The 15,916-nt window shown below is 36.5% G+C and overlaps 2 protein-coding genes across 2 annotated transcripts in view; one reads left to right on the top strand and one right to left on the bottom strand.

Moving 5' to 3' along the window:
* The window catches only part of LOC144979431 (uncharacterized), a 198,183-nt gene that overhangs the window by 10,751 nt on the left and 171,516 nt on the right, over positions 1 to 15,916 (bottom strand). The gene's annotated exons all lie outside the window — the stretch shown is intronic.
* LOC144979424 (sulfhydryl oxidase 1-like) overlaps positions 6,467 to 15,916 on the top strand; it is a 35,267-nt gene continuing 25,817 nt past the window's right edge. Inside the window, exons 1-2 of the mRNA XM_078926067.1 lie at positions 6,467 to 6,993; positions 9,124 to 9,224. Coding sequence (XP_078782193.1) covers positions 6,717 to 6,993; positions 9,124 to 9,224 — 378 coding nt within the window. The 5' untranslated portion in view covers positions 6,467 to 6,716. The remainder of the gene's footprint in view (positions 6,994 to 9,123; positions 9,225 to 15,916) is intronic.

Raw genomic sequence — 15,916 nt, 5'->3', positions numbered from 1 at the left:
GTTTCCCCATCTTTACCAATGATTTGTTCATCATCATTAGGAACGTTGGAATCGTTTGTGGCGGTGCGTGAGGTTGAGGGAGGTGGTATCAATGTGATGTAGCTCCTGTCCAACTCGTCATCACTGTTTATGTCTGAATCAGATTCAGGGCACTCTTCATGTGGTGGTGGTGGTATCCATTCTTCCTCATCAGACATATCCTCTTCTTCACTAAGTGGTCTGTCACCATCATCATCATCACCAGGATCCGGTCCAAAAAGGCATTGGAAAACATTTCTGTCCATTGCAATGGTCTCTGGACAAATAAAACAAAAATAATCATAGATGATTACTATGCGATGATGATGACGATCTTACTGCTACTTAAGGGTTTACAGAGGCTAACAGTAATAACAAAATATAGTGTCAGAGGAACGGGCAAGTTCAGGGGTGGGAGGAGCATAGCACAAATAATAGAGGACAAATGAAGCAGAAGTTGAAAGTGTCAAAATGGACAAGAAACACTACTACTTCTAATACTACTACTACTACTACTACTACTACTACTGCTGCTGATGATGATGATCATAGGGTGCCATCTGTACTTCCTCTAAAGATATAAAACAGTTCAAGAAAGGAAATCGCGGTGTAACTATAATTTTGAAAACAATAGGCGTAAGCGGCATGAGTCAATATTTTGAAAAACAAGACACATGTGAATGTGAACCATGCTCTGGCTCGACTACGGTACAGGATTTCATCGATATTGTACTTCAACAATTTCACTGACTTTTTATCATTTATTAACCTCTAGACCATAAAAAAATTAAAAGGGATAAGGACGTATTGAAAACAGATGTGCATAAATATGGTTGTGAGGTAATAAAACTTACCTTTGTTATCTGGGTGGGGATCCTGACCTCCCATAGTGGGCAGGGAGGTACATTCTGTGTCTTCTATCCCCCCATACCCGTTTTCCAATTGTTTCCGGTCGTTGTCTTGGAATGAGATTATTTAGTTTTGTCCTGATCCTTGCCGGAGTTCCTTGGCCGGGAGGGAAACAGTCGAATGTATAGTTATAGTTTTGGGAGATGATATTTTGTTCCTTGTAAATCATCTCTCTGTTATGCATTGTATTATGTTTAGTTTACATATTATATTATATGATTGGTAAACATTTGAGTGTATTCCTCTTAGTTGGGACCTGTGCTTGTCTGGATGAGACTTTTAGGTGATCTCAAACTAAGTACTTTGATGGTGTGCTCTTGGAATCTACATATGTTCCCTATTTGAACTTAATCCCCTTTGTCTTACCTTTTCTTGGGTGCTTTAATTGTATTTCTAGAACTTTTTACTATCCCACTTTCTTCCTTTTTACTGGCGCTGATATGACCTAAATGTGTTGCAAGCGCCGTAAAACCCTTAAAAACAAAAAACACATTACCTTTGTTATAGTTTGGATGTCAACGAAGATTTCAGTCAAAATGGCCAACTTGCATTGTTTTCGCGGGAAGGGATAAAGGGAAGTAACTCTTGAAAACAAGAAGTGATTCATGTCATTTGTGAAGTGAACAGTGTTATGAATGACATACATTCCAACTTGCCTTCACGGCCGCCTCTCAAGACCTGCCAAGACCTGTTGTAATTTGTACAGTTTCCTATGTAAAAGTCACTGGGTGCAATGCACCCAGTCGAGGTGGACTGTGACAAAAATATTTAACATCCCATAATTTTTTTAAAATATGTCATATAAGTATGAATTTTAGATATGTTGTGTGTTTTATGTGATTTGAGGAATACATGAAGTTTGGGCGGTGTACATTGAGCCGTTTTTGACTTATAATTGTTCAAATGGCCTTCCTGGGTGCATTGCACCCAGTTGAGGCGGATAGGGTTTTAATTGTAATTCTAGAACTTTTTACTATCCCATATTCTCCCTTTTTACTGGCGCTGATATGACCTAATTGTGTTGCAAGCGCCGTAAAAGCCTTAAAAACAAACATAAAAACAAAACAACATTGTGAATGAGCACTTTTGAATTGTTGAGAATTTTGAAATAAAATGGATACCAAACCAAAGACAGCATACATATTTAATTGTGTTCGTTATAGAGGTTTTTCTTTGGGGTGGGGGGAGGGGGGGGGGGGGTGGTGGTTGCTTTTGTTTTATTGTGCAACTGGTGGAATTTTTTAGGTAAGGGAATGTTGTATCCCCCCCCCCCTCTCCCATTTATCTTTCTTATTGTGGAGGGAATGGGGATGGGTCCACAGTGTTATGCTATCTTACTTACTTATCCGAATCAGCGACCAGCTATCTAGGATACGCAAAATGAAGGGACCAGAGAAGTGACAGAGGGCAAATATGTAAAAAAATAATAAATAATAAACTCAACCATTTATATAGAGAAGCCTAAACTTAACATGATCAAAGCGCTTCACAAGTGATCCCTAGCCAACAGCAACACAACATGCAGGACGGGACGTGGCTGGCGTCTGTTACTGTTAGGCGACATTAAAAGTTTGTTTTTTCGACAAAGCCCACACTGTTCATGTCCAGGTACTTATTTTACATCTGAGTACGGTGAGAGAATGTGAGTAAAGAGCCTTTTCCAAGGATTTAACTATGCCCTGCTCAGAGCGGCATTCGAACCCTGGACCTTTTGATCCGAAGGCGAGTGTCATACCACTAGACCACATAGCCGCACTTAAATATATACATTTTGCATCACTGGGTATTGAACCCAGGACCCAACTGTTACAACAGCTTTTACTTGGCCACAAGAAGGATGCTTTGCAATCGACACCTTCCACCATTGGAGTGGTGCGGTTGGATTCTGGGTTCAAATCCCCATTTCCACAAAAGTTTTTATTTTCTCTCGTCTTCTGACACTCCTCTCACGTCATTTCTGTTATCAATATTTCGATGCCCTTCAGTTCAAGTGTAAGAGTGGTTCTGTCTTTGACTTTGATACATAATAAAATATTGTCCATCACAACCAATTATAAATCAGGTCCATTCGTATGCTCGGTTATTAGACCTGAAAATATGTGTATGTTGGTTTAATTGGTATCAACTGTGTATATAATAATGCTTGCCGTTAGCACACACTGGGTGGGGATCCTGACCTCCCATAGCGGGCAGGGAGGTACATACTGTGTCTTCTATCTCCTTATATCTGTTTTCCAACATGCTTTCTGTCTTTGTCTTGGAATGAGGTTACTTGATTTTTTCCTGGCCCTGGTCGGAGTCCTACCTGGGAGGGAAACAGTCAAATGCATAGTTATTGTTTTGGGAGATTATATTTTTTTTCCCTTGTAAATCATCTCTCTGTTATGCATTATATTATGTTAAGTTTGCATATTATATTATATGATTGGTAAACATTTGAGTGTATTCCTCTTAGTTGGGACCTGTGCTTGTGTCTGGATGAGACTTTTAGGTGATCTCAAATTAAGTACATTGGTGGTATGCTCTTGGAATCTACATCTGATCCCTATTTGTTCCCAGTTCCCCTTTGTCTTACTTTCTCTTGGGTGCTTTAATTGTAATTCTAGAACTTTTTACTATCCCATTTTCTTCCTGTTTACTGGCGCTGATATAACCTAAATGTGTTGCAAGCGCCATAAAACCCTAAAAACAAAAAACAAAACGTTAGCACACAAGTAGATTACAACTGACCCCTGACACCCGCTTATGGGTCTAGTTTAACATTGTTGTCATGGACAATATTTGCCTTCATTTTTGAGATTTCCATTACAACAATGAGCCCATAAGGATTTGGGTTATCAGACCTGCACGTCGATTACAACTTCACTTGGGAGTGATTTATTGCTTCAGGAAGTACCAAGGGAAATAACTAGGATTATATAAATTATCTGAATAGGGTTTTTCTAATTGTTCCCCTTAGCTATATAATCTTTGCCTAACCGCAAAGGTCTCGGATAGAAACAGTACAAATAAACAACGGACGTTTCGGGTGCAAACCCTTCGTCAACAAAACAATAAACAAATGAACGTTGACAACAAATAAAGCAAAATGTAATGAGAATTTTAGCGTGTTTACTCCTTGGTTGTTGGAATATGAAAGATATAGTTTGCTGGCCTCATTGTGAGCGTGTGTCGAGTCCCTTGGCCCTTGGGTGTGATTGGAATGGCAACATGTCAGTCATGAAAGCTACCTGAGGCTTATGATAGTAAAAAAAAAGAGCGGTGTGTGTAAATGAGGAGGGGGGGGGGGGGGGGCTGAATCAATCATGGGATCATAAAAATGGCAGCAAGAAAGTGAAAATGGAAACGCCTCGGGTGGAAACAGTATTTTAAAAATTAACGTTTTGGGTGCAAAACGTTCGTCAGCAAAGGAGCGTTGAATTTTGAAAGCAACTAAAGAAAATGAAGTGTGTGTGTGTGTGTGTGTATGTGTGTGTGTGCTCTCCTTGGTGAATGAAATGTGAAAAAAACAAAAGCAATGCGTTAGTGTGTACGTAGAAAGTCCCTAGGGTGTGATAGGCTTGTTTATGTTTGAAGGAAGAGCTTTTGTCTGGAATCTAGATACATTAAATAGCGCATTGCATGTTAAACTGTCATCTGCATTATTTGGGCGATCCGCAAATTTTGGCAAATTATCCAAAATTGGCAAATTTTTGAAAAAAAATAAAGCGAAAACAAAATGCGCTAGAGGAACTGGAGTTTGTGTACACCGACTCAGGGGTGAATATGGCTAAAGACGAGGAGTTCTTCCCTCATTGCTTCACCAGCAGAGAGAAGAAAGAAGCCAAACAACTGATTCTGATGCTTACCAAGCCTTATCAGGCAACATATGCCAAGCTTCAAAAATACTTGTCCGTTGTCCATCCATATTAACGCGTGGAGTGCCTCAGGGATCTATTCTCGCCCCCCTTCCTTTTTACAATGTATACAGCTCCCCTTTCTCATATGTTATCCACTTTTCCCATTGATTTTAATTTTTATGCTGATGACACCCAGCTGTATACAAAACTCAATAATGATTCAGAGCTGTCATCAGTATCTGTTATGGAAAATTGCATTGCTAACATAAAGGATTGGATGAAACTAAACAAACTTTAATGTAATGATGACAAGACAGAAATGATAATTTTTGGAAATAGGTATCAACTCTCAAAAATATCTACAAATGAGATGCTGGTGGGTGAAAATACTATTTAACTTTTTAAAACCTAGTACTTGTGTGAGAAATATTGGAGTGTATTTAGATCAAAGGTTATCAATGGAAGATCATTTTTAAAAAGATGTTAATGTTGTAACTATCACATTAGAAACATTGGAAGAATCAGACATTATATTGATGATGATCCAGGTGAACAGACAGTTACAAACATGTTTGTGAATTCTTTTATTACTAGCAGATTAGATTATTGTAAAGCCCTTCCCATTTGCTGTCAAAGCAGATTAATTCATCAACTACAAAAAAAAAAAAAAAAAAAAAAAGAATTCAAAATAAAGCGGCTAGACTTATAAAATTAACGAAAAAAAGTAATCATATTACAACAATTGTCCAGGAATTGCACTGGCTTTTTGTGAAGTTTAGGATAGAATTTAAAATATTGCGCTATGTTTTCATATGCCTGGATGGATTGGCACCTGAATATTTGCAGGAACTGATTTTTAAAATATGAACCCACTCGAAATTTAAGATCATCTCAGTCCCAGCGTTTAAAGGTTACCACCTCAAAATCCACTTTTGGTTAAAATAAATAAATAAAATAAAATCAAATCCTTTTCATCCATTGCTCCACGTTCAGTCCTCGGACAAAGTCCTGTGAAAATGTATCATCTTTCAGGAAATGTCTGAACACTGAGTTGTTCCGTGAGGCTTATTTTTTAAATGAGATAGATGTTGCTTAGATTTGGTTTCTATATTCATGCTTGTTACGTAGTGTCGTGATTTAAAAAAATATTATTTAAAGCGCCGCAGAGCACGATTAACGTGGGTGTTCAGGCGCTATATAAATTCAGTATTTATTATTATTTATTTAATTATTGTTATTATTATTATTAGTAGAAGTAATTATATTATTGTTATTATTAATTATTATTGTTATTATTATTATTATTATTATTATTATTATTATTATTATTATTATTATTATTATTATTATTATTATTATTATCATCATCATTTGGTTGTTTGTTCCGTTGGGCGACGTTTATATACACAGGTCTAACATTCGAACCCACTTTAAACCTTGTCGTAATGGACAATTTTTTGCTTCATATATTGAGATTTCCATTACAACAACGAGCCCATAAGGAATTGGGTTATCAGACCTGCAAATATGGGCACGTCGGTTTGGGGTCTTTTTTTTGGGGGGGGGGGGGGGGGGGGGGGGGGGCTAATTTTGTTTTGTTGTTTTTTTTCTTTTGATTCTAATTTTGAATGTTACTCTGCAATGCAAAATATGGAATAAAATGAAGTACGAAATTATAAAATCCGGTTTGGCAACTCATCACTGAAATCAATGTAAACAAGCCAAGCAGACAATTTTTGGTTTCGTTTTTAAGGCTAAGGCAAATATCGTAACATATGTTGGATCTGCAGTGTTGGTGAATTGATTATTTGGTCAGGTACAGCGAGTAAAAGACACCAATCACATGTTTGATGACATTTTGTATTGAAATTGACGAAAATTCCATCCAATTCATCATCGTATAAAAGTAGAATCGTTCATCAGTTCATCAAGTCATCATATCTAATAATAATGAAAGTTGAGGCTTCATCAATCATCATTTCTCTGGGTTGGTTGTTTCTCCTCACATGGCTTGTTCTTCAAAATACCCAAGTCGCCGAGGCCACGGATAATGAGAATGGACTGTATTCGCCTCATGATGATGTTCTGTCTTTGGATCACAAAACCTTTCATCGGGCTGTGGAGAATAAGGAAAATATTGTTTGGGTCGTGGAATTCTACAACAGGTGGTGTGGCCATTGTATCAGGTTTGCATCGGAATGGAAAAAAGTCGCGACAAAAATGAAAGGTAAGAGTGATCCTCTGACGACCAACTACAAAAATAATGGTAGTTAAAAAGTTAATAAGTGTACTAAATAATATGTAGCCAGGGTTGGGTAAGTTAGGGCTAGGGTAAAAATCCGGATTCGTTTTGGAATTCACAATTCATAACTAGGTGTGCAAAAACTAATCTTAGGCAATACAATTCCTGTCGACTGTCGGGTATACATTTTTGTAATTTCACAACAAACAGGATGAAAGTACCATTTCGTTTTATTCAATTACAAAAGTCATGTAACTAACGATTTGCCATGAATATTTTCCTACCGCATGCAAAACTTCGAGTCAAAAATAGAAAATATAAACGACAATGTTCATGTTTTTAAAAGGGGACAAATGAAGGCAATGCAATGCATAAGTTCGTTTATTACTATATAAGGGAGAAGTATGAGTAAAAAAAATTACACAATAAAATAGATTTTAGGGGGAAAGGAAAATAAGAAATGATGTGATATCGGTATCAGTCATAAATAACAATAAAGTTTGATACCTTTGTGAATGGAGAGTACTAGTTTTTATTGGCCAGAGATAGGCCTATTTATGTATGTAACCAGACTTGATAATGGAGCCGGGTTCTAAAGACACGATTGTGGCTCTGAGTGGTAAGAAGGAAGGGAGTCTAGACTGAGCTATGAGTTAACATTGATAACTGATACTGATAACCCTCTGTCTGTGATTTATGGTTTTAAGGGGATTTCCTTGTAACTGTAAGAACTTTATCATGATAGACATGATGGGGATAATCAATGAGTTTCTCATTTGACAGAAATGTCTGAGAATGACGAAAACAGAGTTTCTATTTATTTATCTTTAAATGATGTCAGATTGAATTAGAACCATTTCACCAAGTATAAAGTCGTCATTGTCCCAACAAACCTCGCCTGAACCTGGCATTATAAGAGAAACACAATAGTCAGTTTAAAATTCATCTCTATTTACAGGTGAACGAATTAAACTACAAGTCTATTTCAGGAAAAAGTCGCTCGTATCCAAAGTCTTCACTGTGTCCTAAATTAAAATAATATACTTAGAAGTGAGTAAAAGTAAATAAATTTTTAAAATGCTAAAAGTCGTTCAAACTTCTCGAGTCACCAGGAATGGTGACAGCGTGTGGAAGTTGAAAACTAAGAATTTTTGCCAAGGGAGTTTAAAAAAGAAAGTAAATAATAAAGAAATGCTAAAAGTCGTTCAAACTTCTCAAGTCACCAGGAATGGTGACAGCGTGTGGAAGTTGAAAACTAAGAATTTTTGCCAAGGGAGTATAAAAAAGAAAGAAAGAAAATATTATGCCTAGAAAGGAGCTCAGACCCCTAACTCACCCCACCCCAGTTACAGTTACACCTCGCCTTCTCGTACTCTGTAAAACAGTTTAGACCTTATTATAAGTTATAGTCTCTTCCAGTGTACTGAATACAGAGATGTGTGTTCAGTCTACTGGTGGATGGAAAATACAGCATGCTTTCTGTCTTTGCCTTGGAATGAGATTACTTGGTTTTGTCCTGGCCTTGGCCGGAGTCCTAGCTGGGAGGGAAACAGTCAAATGCATAGTTATTGTTTTTGGGAGATGATATGTTTTTCCTTGTAAATCATCTCTCTGTTATGTATTATTATATTTATTATTTTGAATTTATAATGTAAGCATTTGAGTGTATTCCTCTTTGTTGGATTTTGTGCTTGTGTCCGGATGAGACTTATAGGTGATCTCAAACTAAGTACTTTGATAGTGTGCTCTTGGAATCTACATCTGATCCCTATTTGTTCCCAGTTCCCCTATGTCTTACTTTTTCTTGGGTGCTTTAATTGTAATTCTAGAACTTTTTACTATCCCATTTTCTTCCTTTTTACTGGCGCTGATATAACCTAAATGTGTTGCAAGTGCCGTAAAATCCTTAAAAACAACAAAAACAAACATAGATCTTGAATTGTTCATGCATACATTTGTGTATTATTTTGTCTGTCACAAGAGAGAGAGAGAGAGAGAGAGAGAGAGAGAGAGAGAGAGAGAGAGAGAGAGAGAGAGAGAGAGAGAGAGAGAGAGAGAGAGAGAGAGAGAGAGAGAGAGAGAGAGAGACTAATGGATGTAACTTTCAATTCACAGGCTGGAAAGACCTGGTTCCAATTGCAGCCATTGATTGCTCCCAGGATTCAAACCTTGAGTCTTGCAACAGTTTTGATTTTGAAAGTTACCCAACCATGCTGGTAAATATTATTTACAGTGTTATAATTTGGGCTTAGAGAAGTACTGGCTGTTACTGTTAGAATGACCACTAATCACATTGTTATAATTTTGGCTTAGAGTAGTATCTGGCTGTTACTGTTAGAATGACCACTAATCACATTGTTATAATTTTGGCTTAGAGAAGTACTGGCTGTTACGGTTAGAATGACCACTAATCACATTGTTATAATTTTGCCTAACAGGATAACATCTTGTCTTACGTGTTAGTGTTGCTGTTGGCTGCAGACCCCTCATAAACCACTTTGAGCACATTTAGTGGATATTGCTTTATATTTTTTTAAAAGCTCAAGTTCAATGTCATATGACTTAGCAAGGCAGATTACACATTGTTGTTTGATGTTTGTTTATGCAGTAAATGACAGCAAGGCAGATTACACATTGTTGTTTGATGTTTGTTTATGCAGTAAATGACAGCAAGGCAGATTACACATTGTTGTTTGATGTTTGTTTATGCAGTAAATGACAGCAAGGCAGATTACACATTGTTGTATGATGCAGTAAATGACAGCAAGGCAGATTACAAATTGTTGTTTGATGTTTGTTTATGCAGTAAATGACTTAGCAAGGCAGATTACACATTGTTGTATGATGTTTGTTTATGCAGTAAATGACAGCAAGGCAGATTACACATTGTTGTATGATGTTTGTTTATGCAGTAAATGACAGCAAGGCAGATTACACATTGTTGTATGATGTTTGAATCGGCGATCTCAAGAAGTGGGTGAGAGAGGGATCTAGTAATGACTTTGAGTTTGAAACGAATATTTTTGTGTTCGTGGATAGCTCACACGGTAGAGCCACGCTCTCACCTGCCAGGCGGAGTTGTCGTACCAATAAGGTCGCAGGTTCAAACCCCACCACCGCCGCGGAAAAAAATTTTTATTCTCTATTGTCTTCTGGCACTTTTCTATTCACTTCATATCTTGTTGTTACCAACATAAGTGCCTGCTCCACTCACTTTTCTGAATTAAAATTCACCCCATACACCGGAGCATACTCAATGTCTCAATCGTTTCTATGTTATATGTTTGTGTTGAGAATATTGGCTATTAAGCTTAACTGCTGGTCAAAATTATTCGCGATGGTGGTGTACGAACGAATCGGCGATCTCAAGAAGTGGGTGAGAGAGGGATCTAGTAATGACTTTGAGTTTGAAACGAATATTTTTGTGTTCGTGGATAGCTCACACGGTAGAGCCACGCTCTCACCTGCCAGGCGGAGTTGTCGTACCAATAAGGTCGCAGGTTCAAACCCCACCACCGCCGCGAAAAAAAATTTTATTCTCTATTGTCTTCTGGCACTTTTCTATTCACTTCATATCTTGATGTTTGTTTATGCAGTATATGCTAACTGTGATTCTAATTGATATTATTATCCTTATTGTAACAAGCATTGTTGGGAGTTGTAGATTTCCAGCCTGTTGAGATTGGTCCTCTTGATGTAGATAGCAGTATGATTCATATGATGTAGATAGCAGTATGATTCATATTGTGATGTAGATAGCAGTATGATTCATATGATGTAGATAGCAGTATGATTCATATTGTGATGTAGATAGCAGTATGATTCATATGATGTAGATAGCAGTATGATTCGTATGATTCATATGATGTAGATAGCAGTATGATTCATATGATGTAGATAGCAGTATGATTCATATGATGTAGATAGCAGTATGATTCATATGATGTAGATAGCAGTATGATTCATATGATGTAGATAGCAGTATGATTCATATGATGTAGATAGCAGTATGATTCATATGATGTAGATAGCAGTATGATTCATATTGTGATGTAGATAGCAGTATGATTCATATGATGTAGATAGCAGTATGATTCATATGATGTAGATAGCAGTATGATTCATATTGTGATGTAGATAGCAGTATGATTCATATGATGTAGATAGCAGTATGACTCATATGATGTAGATAGCAGTATGATTCATATGATGTAGATAGCAGTATGATTCATATGATGTAGATAGCAGTATGATTCATATGATGTAGATAGCAGTATGATTCATATGATGTAGATAGCAGTATGATTCATATGATGTAGATAGCAGTATGATTCATATTGTGAGCCTTTTGAATTCTTTTCTGGAAAGGACAATTCATATTAGATATTTTTACAAAAGAAGTATATTATATAATGTTACGTAACTATCATATTGTGTCTGTCATTTAATTTTGTCATTTTGACTTGAGTTTGCCGGATGGAGCGATACATTTTCCTCCTTTAGGACAAATTGCCATTATCATCACTGTTGGTACGGCTGTCAGGCAATCACTAATTCCTTTGATGTTTTGTGGTGTTTTCATTTTTACCACCCAAAACATTAGAATTTTACAATAACTCACACAACATAACGTGATGAGGACTATTTGGAAGTAAGGGCATCATGTGTACACCTCAATCCCACCACCTCAATATCCACACAAAACAAACCAACATACACCATTCCTACTTAGGGGTTTACACCAAATATTGTGAGTGGTTTTTAGTAAAAAGGGAACAGGGAAGAATGTACATTTAGTATGTGCTATTCCACCTTTTTGTTGTGATAAATATGTCTCAATGCTGGCCGTACATCCCATGATTCACATACAAGAAATGTGTTAACACGTGGCTAAACAATATAAAACACAATGATTAAACAACGATGAAAAAACCACCATCATGTCTTGTGTCAAGTTTTGACACCTGTGCTTATTTGCATGAATGTTGGTGTCACTCGCATTTTTATGACATCAGCATAGACAGGGTGGCACCAGATGTCAAAAAAGGCCAGTGGTGTCTTTGGATGAACAGATGTTGGGTAGGCATTGGGGAAAAAAATTGAAAATCAATACATAACTCTCTCTCTCTCTCTATCTCTCTCTCTCTCTCTCTCTCTCTCTCTCTCTCTCTCTCTCTCTCTCTCTCTCTCTCTCTCTCTCTCTCTCTCTCTCTCTCTCTCTCTCTCTCTCTCTCTCTCTCTCTCAATCACTCTTCTATCTTCATAATATGTTTTTAGAAAGCATCTTGTCATATGAAAGATACAATTTTACAATAAGCAATGGTGGTGATCGTCTCGGAAGGCCATCATCATCACTGATCTTATGAAGCAAGGCAGTTTCCATGATTTTAATACATCATTAATAAGCTATCTTTTGAACCAGTAGTTTTTCCAATGATCAAAAAATAATGAGTGAGGTCCAGTGCAATCTAACCATCATGTCAAACTACAGCGAAATTCATCAGAAGGTTTTAAAGATGCAAGAGTTTGGAACTAACAAACAATAGTGGTTACCTTAACAGTCTGGTACCTCTCCAAACCAATCTAACAATGTGATTAGTGGTCCTTCTAACAGTAACAGCCGGTACTTCTCTAAGCCAAAATTATAACAATGTGATTAGTGGTCCTTCTAACAGTAACAACCAGATACTTCTCTAACCCAAAATTATAACAATGTGATTAGTGGTCCTTCTAATAGTAACAGCCAGATACTTCTCTGAGCCAAAATTATAACAATGTGATTAGTGGTCCTTCTAACAGTAACAGCCAGATACTTCTCTAAGCCAAAATTATAACAATGTGATTAGTGGTCCTTCTAACAGTAACAGCCAGTACTTCTCTAAGCCAAAATTATAACAATGTGATTATGGTCTTTCTAACAGTAACAGCCAGATACTTCTCTAAGCCAAAATTATAACAATGTGATTAGTGGTCATTCTAACAGTAACAGCCAGTACTTCTCTAAGCCAAAATTATAACAATGTGATTAGTGGTCCTTCTAACAGTAACAGCCAGATACTTCTCTAAGCCAAAATTATAACAATGTGATTAGTGGTCATTCTAACAGTAACAACCATATACTACTCTTAACCAAAATTATAACAATGTGATTAGTGGTCCTTCTAACAGTAACAGCCAGTACTTCTCTAAGCCAAAATTATAACAATGTGATTAGTGGTCCTTCTAACAGTAACAGCCAGTTTTTCTTTCTTTCTTAGAGCCACAAAATTATAACAATGTGATTAGTGGTCCTTCTAACAGTAACAGCCAGATACTTCTCTAGCCAAAATTATAACATGTGATTGTGTCCTTCTAACAGTAACAGCCAGTACTTCTCTAAGCCAAAATTTAACAATGTGATTAGTGTCTTCTAACAGTAACAGCCAGTACTTCTCTAAGCCAAAATTATAACAATGTGATTAGTGGTCCTTCTAACAGTAACAGCCAGTACTTCTCTAAGCCAAAATTATAACAATGTGATTAGTGGTCTTCTAACAGTAACAGCCAGTACTTCTCTAACCAAAATTATAACAATGTGATTTGTGGTCTTCTAACAGTAACAGCCAGTATTCTCTAAGCCAAAATTTAACAATGTGATTAGTGGTATTCTAACAGTAACAACCAGATATTCTCTAACCAAAATTATAACAATGTGATTAGTGGTCCTTCTAACAGTAACAGCCAGTACTTCTCTAAGCCAAAATTATAACAATGTGATTAGTGGTCCTTCTAACAGTAACAGCCATATTCTCTAGCCAAAATTATAACAATGTGATTAGTGGTCCTTCTAACAGTAACAGCCAGTACTTCTCTAGCCAAAATTATTAACAATGTGATTAGTGGTCCTTCTAACAGTAACAGCCAGTACTTCTCTAAGCCAAAATTATAACAATGTGATTAGTGGTCTTCTAACAGTAACAGCCAGTACTTCTCTAAGCCAAAATTAACAATGTGATTATGGTCTTCTAACAGTAAGCCAGTACTTCTCTAAGCCAAAATTATAACAATGTGATTAGTGGTCTTCTAACAGTAACAGCCAGTACTTCTCTAACCAAATTATAACAATGTGATTAGTGGTCTTCTAACAGTAACAGCCAGTACTTCTAACCAAAATTATAACAATGTGATTAGTGGTCTTCTAACAGTAACAACCAGTATATCTCTACCAAAATTATAACAATGTGATTAGTGGTCTTCTAACAGTAACAGCAGTACTTCTCTAACAAAATTATAACAATGTGATTAGTGGTCCTTCTAACAGTAACAGCCAGTACTTCTCTAAGCCAAAATTATAACAATGTGATTAGTGGTCCTTCTAACAGTAACAGCCAGTACTTCTCTAAGCCAAAATTATAACAATGTGATTAGTGGTCCTTCTAACAGTAACAGCCAGATATTCTCTAAGCAAAATTTAACAATGTGATTAGTGGTCCTTCTAACAGTAACAGCCAGTACTTCTCTAAGCCAAAATTATAACAATGGATTATGGTCTTCTAACAGTAACAGCAGATACTTCTCTAAGCAAAATTATAACATGTGATTAGTGGTCTTTAACAGTAACGCCAGTACTTCTCTAACCAAAATTATAACAATGTGATTAGTGGTCCTTCTAACAGTAACAGCCAGTACTTCTCTAAGCCAAAATTATAACAATGTGATTAGTGGTCTTCTAACAGTAACACCATACTTCTCTAAGCCAAAATTATAACAATGTGATTAGTGGTCATTCTACAGTAACAACCATATTACTCTTAACAAAATTATAACAATGTGATTAGTGGTCTTCTAACAGTAACAGCAGTACTTCTCTAACAAATTATACAATGTGATTAGTGGTCCTTCTAACAGTAACAGCAGTACTTCTCTAAGCCAAAATTATAACAATGTGATTAGTGGTCCTTCTAACAGTAACAGCCAGTACTTCTCTAAGCCAAAATTATAACAATGTGATTAGTGGTCCTTCTAACAGTAACAGCCAGTACTTCTCTAAGCCAAAATTATAACAATGTGATTAGTGGTCCTTCTAACAGTAACAGCCAGTACTTCTCTAAGCCAAAATTATAACAATGTGATTAGTGGTCCTTCTAACAGTAACAGCCAGTACTTCTCTAAGCCAAAATTATAACAATGTGATTAGTGGTCCTTCTAACAGTAACGCCAGTACTTCTCTAACCAAAATTATAACAATGTGATTAGTGGTCTTCTAACAGTAACAGCCAGTACTTCTCTAAGCCAAAATTATAACAATGTGATTAGTGGTCCTTCTAACAGTAACAGCCAGTACTTCTCTAACCAAAATTATAACAATGTGATTAGTGGTCCTTCTAACAGTAACAGCCAGATACTTCTCTAAGCCAAAATTATAACAATGTGATTAGTGGTCTTCTAACAGTAACAGCCAGTACTTCTCTAAGCCAAAATTATAACAATGTGATTAGTGGTCTTCTAACAGTAACAGCCAGTACTTCTCTAAGCCAAAATTATAACAATGTGATTAGTGTCTTCTAACAGTAACAGCCAGATACTTCTCTAAGCCAAAATTATAACAATGTGATTAGTGGTCCTTCTAACAGTAACAGCCAGTACTTCTCTAAGCCAAAATTATAAACAATGTGATTAGTGGTCCTTCTAACAGTAACAGCCAGTACTTCTCTAAGCCAAAATTATAACAATGTGATTAGTGGTCCTTCTAACAGTAACAGCCAGTACTTCTCTAACCAAAATTATAACAATGTGATTAGTGGTCCTTCTAACAGTAACAGCCAGTACTTCTCTAAGCCAAAATTATAACAATGTGATTAGTGGTCCTTCTAACAGTAACAGCCAGTACTTCTCTAAGCCAAAATTATAACAATGTGATTAGTGGTCC

Source organism: Berghia stephanieae, chromosome 9 (assembly GCF_034508935.2).
Source record: "Berghia stephanieae isolate SIO BIC M18660-M18661 chromosome 9, UCSD_Bste_1.3, whole genome shotgun sequence".
Lineage (NCBI taxonomy): Eukaryota > Metazoa > Mollusca > Gastropoda > Nudibranchia > Aeolidiidae > Berghia > Berghia stephanieae.
Note: the sequence above shows the minus strand (reverse complement) of the source record. Positions and strands in the feature narration are given on the sequence as shown.